The sequence below is a fragment of the Triticum dicoccoides genome, chromosome 2A, assembly GCF_002162155.2.
Source record: "Triticum dicoccoides isolate Atlit2015 ecotype Zavitan chromosome 2A, WEW_v2.0, whole genome shotgun sequence".
NCBI classification, from domain to species: domain Eukaryota; kingdom Viridiplantae; phylum Streptophyta; class Magnoliopsida; order Poales; family Poaceae; genus Triticum; species Triticum dicoccoides.
In genome coordinates, this window is record NC_041382.1 from 765,742,521 (window position 1) to 765,746,672 (window position 4,152).

Here is a 4,152-nt window from a genome sequence, read left to right on the forward strand (position 1 = left end):
AAATTTAATGAAAACTTACCGTGTTTGCATGAATGATGTCCGTTTATGTAAATTATATCCAAACTTAAATAAAATCCGACCATGTTTGCACTGATTCTATCCAGTTAGTCCGGATGGTAGTTGAAATGTATGCGGGCAGCGTTGGATGGTAGACGGATGCAGGAGAAATTTTGTGGGTTACCGATATACTGAGGGTGCATCCCCGGAAATCCTGAAATAAATCCAGGATGAACCCTAGTGGGCTCGGGATATCACAGTCCTCCTAACCATCCAACCACATATCGGTTCGACGCATATACTGTACCTACATATAGTTATACACATAGTTTTAAATAGCCGGCTATAGTCCCGCTATAACTCCGCTATAGCTGTTTGAGTATGTTGCCCCTAAATGATTCCATGTACAATTTGCCGAGCCTATAGCCCAGCTATAACTGTTTTTAAGGGTCGCCACTAAATGCCATAGCCCGATATTTAAAGCATTGGTTATAAATCGTACAATACGATCCCATCGCGTATATACATAAGCGAGCCTACTCAATCCTCTGCGTTTGACGTGACAGCAGAACTAGGATACTAGCACGTAGTGGGTCCGAACCCAACGTAACCTGTGGCGGAGTCGACGGTTATCTGGATCCCCTGCTGCTGTATGTTGCCGAGAATGGACAGCCCCGACGCCGACGCCGCGAACGCCAGGCAGTATACGCCGCCGCCCATCTCCACCAGCAGGTTCCTCGCCGGCAGCGTCAGCGCCGCGCCGTCCCGCCCGAAGTAGAGGGCCACCGTCGGCACGCGCACGCTCGCATACCCACTCAGGTCGTAGCACGTGTCCAGCAGCGACACGCCCGGCGAGCGCGGGAGGCCGCCGCCGACGGCGTCCGCGAACGCGTCCCGCAGCGCCGCGTAGGCGTCGGCCGGGAGCCGCGTCACTGCCGTGCCGGTGTCCATCACCACGCCGCCGCCGCCGTCCTCGGTGAGGTCGAAGAGCCCGTCCTGCAGCGCGAGCCTTTCGCCGCCGACGCCGAGCCCAGTGAGACCAACGTAGTAGAAGCTGGGCTCCTGCGCGTTGCGCAGCAGGGGCACCCACACGGCGCCCACCGGCATGGCGTCGTCCCGCCCGAACACGAGCGACCCGGCGCCGCGGCTGGCGAGGCAGTAGCTGAACGCGCCGCCGGCAGCGCCGCCCAGCTGCCCGACGAGCGACATGGGCCCCCAGCCGAGGCCGAGCAGGCCGGCCGCCCCGACGAAAAGACCGCGGTTGCGGTGGCCGCAGCCGATTGCGACGCCCTGTACCGGTGTGCTGTCCCCGAACGTGAGCGTCTCCATCGCGAGCACGCCCTGGGTGTACGACCCGTCGCCGTAGGACACCTGATACCGGCACGCTCCGGAGTCGGCGCATCCGGAGGACCCGCCGGGCAGCGTCCTGCAGACGCCGGAGCCGCACGGCACGATGGCGAAGGACGCTGACCCGGCCGGGTCGAAGAGAGGGTCGGCCTGCTGGTAGCACTCGGCGCAGGGGCGGCACTGCACCCAGATGACGTCGCTCCCGGAGTCCACGACCAGGTACTGCTCCGTGGGCGGCGACCCCACGCCGACGCGGACGAAGTACTCGCCGCTGCCCTCGGAGATGCCCGACACCACCTCCGACCCGACCTCCGTCGTCATCGTCGTCGGCGAGAGGCGACGCTGGAGGTACTCTGCCCGCACGCCGTCCCGTGCCACGAGGCCGAGCACCGCGTGCCGCGTCGATGGGTACGTGCTGCCAGAGACGGCATCGCGGTGCAGCAGCGCGAGCGAGGGGCGGCCATCGCGGCGCGACGATGACGATGAGGACGGTGACGTGGCCGCAGCCATGGTGAAGTTGCGAGGGTCGATGTAGTGGAACCGCAGTGACGAAGCCGAAGCGCCGGACATGATCACGGCGGGGACGAAGAGGAGGGCGAGGGGAAGAAGCATGATGGTCATGGCGGCGTGCATGGCCATGGTGCGCACGTACGCTGTCCCCAAGTGTTTGTGGAAACGACGAAGGTTTACTTCGAGCAGGAGCTAGCTAGCAAAGGCCCGGAGGATTTATGAGTTCCGCGGTGTGTGGGTGGCAAGTGTGTTGTGCAGCACTAGCTACTGTGGTGTGGTTCATGCACTTGTGTTTTGCCACGTATGATAACGCATTGTTGATAATAAAGTCCATTTGATCGATCGTAACGTCGAACGCAAGTTAGTGAAGGCGTTGTTTTGACCGGCCGGTTTTAATGATATTAGGTTTGGGGTTTCTGGAGTACATGATGTGCTTTTTTGGCCCAACTGAAATACTTTTTGCCTTGCCTGTAGATTTGATCGTGCCTTTTGTCTACCTTTCATCTTTAGGGACCGACTGATTTTTTTGAACTTTTATTCGATCTTTTCCCAATCGGTCACCACCCTTTTTCATTAACCTTAAATACATTGTCTGTTTAATTAACTAGCTTTCAGCCAATTTTACACAGACAATTATATGGAATTCCAACAACCGCTCCTCTTGGTCCTTGAGTGTTCCAATGCTGTTCTTTCTCTTCTCGCTATCCCTTGCAACTTTTTTCAGAAAAAACTTTCAATTTATTCATCATCTGTCATGGCAGTACAGAACACCATCAGAAGTATCAAAAATTATAATCAGGTTTGTAGACTGCATAGTGACGACTACAAGTCAAATCCCGTCCTCCACTCTGGTAAAGTCTTGGTGAGCCCTCACCAACGACGCCGCAACGTGCCTGTCTCCAGGTCAGTAGGGTGTTGTCAAATCTCATGGGGTCATGGGGCTTCATAATCTATCTATTTGTAAGATAATCCCTACTGATCAATTTTCAGTTTCGCATGCAAAAGTACAGCAGATGCACTACGATGAGAACTGAACAGAATATGTATTCCCGATGCAAATAGGTTGTGTTACCCCTACAAGGAACATTCCAATTCTATACATCACACCCCGCAAAAAAAATCTATACATCACACCAGATAGTCTGACATGCAAGGTGTTTGCATAGAGAGCATAACCACAAAATGATTACGAGAGGAAAGTTAACCATCATTGCCATCTTTCCCCACTAATTATTTCGACATCTCAAATTGAAAGGAAAGGCAAAGTCATGTAGTTCGATCCTTTCATACAGCTATGCCGACTGATTAGTATGATGTGCCTATGAGTGGGATGAGTTAGAAAGTTGGGTTTCTTTTTGGCCGCGGAGAGCAATCATCTGATCATGCAGATATTACTATGCAAAAAACACATCATTTTCAAACATGACATGTGAGTCGGTCGTACTATTATCACTTTAAAATTCTCTGAGTTCATTTTGCCGTCGCGTAAAGGAGATAAGGAAGTTCACGATGGTGTGCTCACGAGTACCGGCCACTAGACAATGATTGAAGTGAGGGGTAGCTAGAGTTAGTTCAGGTGTTGAACCCAACCTACGTTGGCAGTCTTCATTCTTGAACATTAATTAGAGTATGATTAGTGGATCTTGTCACTAGCTAGTTCTAGCCCAAGATTATTTACAAGTATTTTATTTACATGGATGCGTGCTTACTAGCTAACCTAAAAGCCGAGTACTGAAAAGTGGCTCGATTTGTTGACATATACCGTAAGAAACCAAATTAGTTGTCTCTGCACTATGTCACCATAGGTCACTTGCATGAATGGATGGATGCAATCAGTTGGTATGCACAATATCACTTAACAAGCTTCGTTCTAGAAGGTTGCATGACAATATAGCCACAACCACAGGGAAAATATTTGATATGAACCCACTATCTAGCTCCCTTTGAATTTTTGAAGCTAGCATTCTGATTTTTAATGTATAAGATTGGATGATGTGTATCAACCATTACAAAAAGTTCATACCAAGTGTGTGCATCTTGACATGGTCTTTCAAATTTTAAACGATTACAGATGTTCTCTATTTTTTGTTAAAACATAATCAGAAAACTTAACAAAATTGTTTTTATATTATGTAATCATTTTTAAGCTAAATCTGTACATACGATTTCCATACATCTGACTGAAATATTTTAGAAACTATTGGTGGTTACAAGTGAAGAAATTGGGCAAATCAATGTTTTAGAAACTATTAGTGGCTACAAGTGTCCAAAATGCTTGTTTTTTACAGTAGAAAAAAC

At 50.4% G+C, this 4,152-nt stretch overlaps 1 protein-coding gene across 1 annotated transcript; it reads right to left on the reverse strand.

The window, feature by feature from the left end:
- Nucleotides 1-496: 496 nt before the first annotated feature.
- LOC119357110 (protein ASPARTIC PROTEASE IN GUARD CELL 2-like) lies at nucleotides 497-2,113 on the reverse strand. Its single transcript, XM_037624098.1, has one exon. The coding sequence runs from the start codon at nucleotides 1,981-1,983 to the stop codon at nucleotides 577-579; it is 1,407 nt and encodes a 468-aa protein (XP_037479995.1). The 5' UTR covers nucleotides 1,984-2,113; the 3' UTR covers nucleotides 497-576.
- Nucleotides 2,114-4,152: the final 2,039 nt, after the last annotated feature.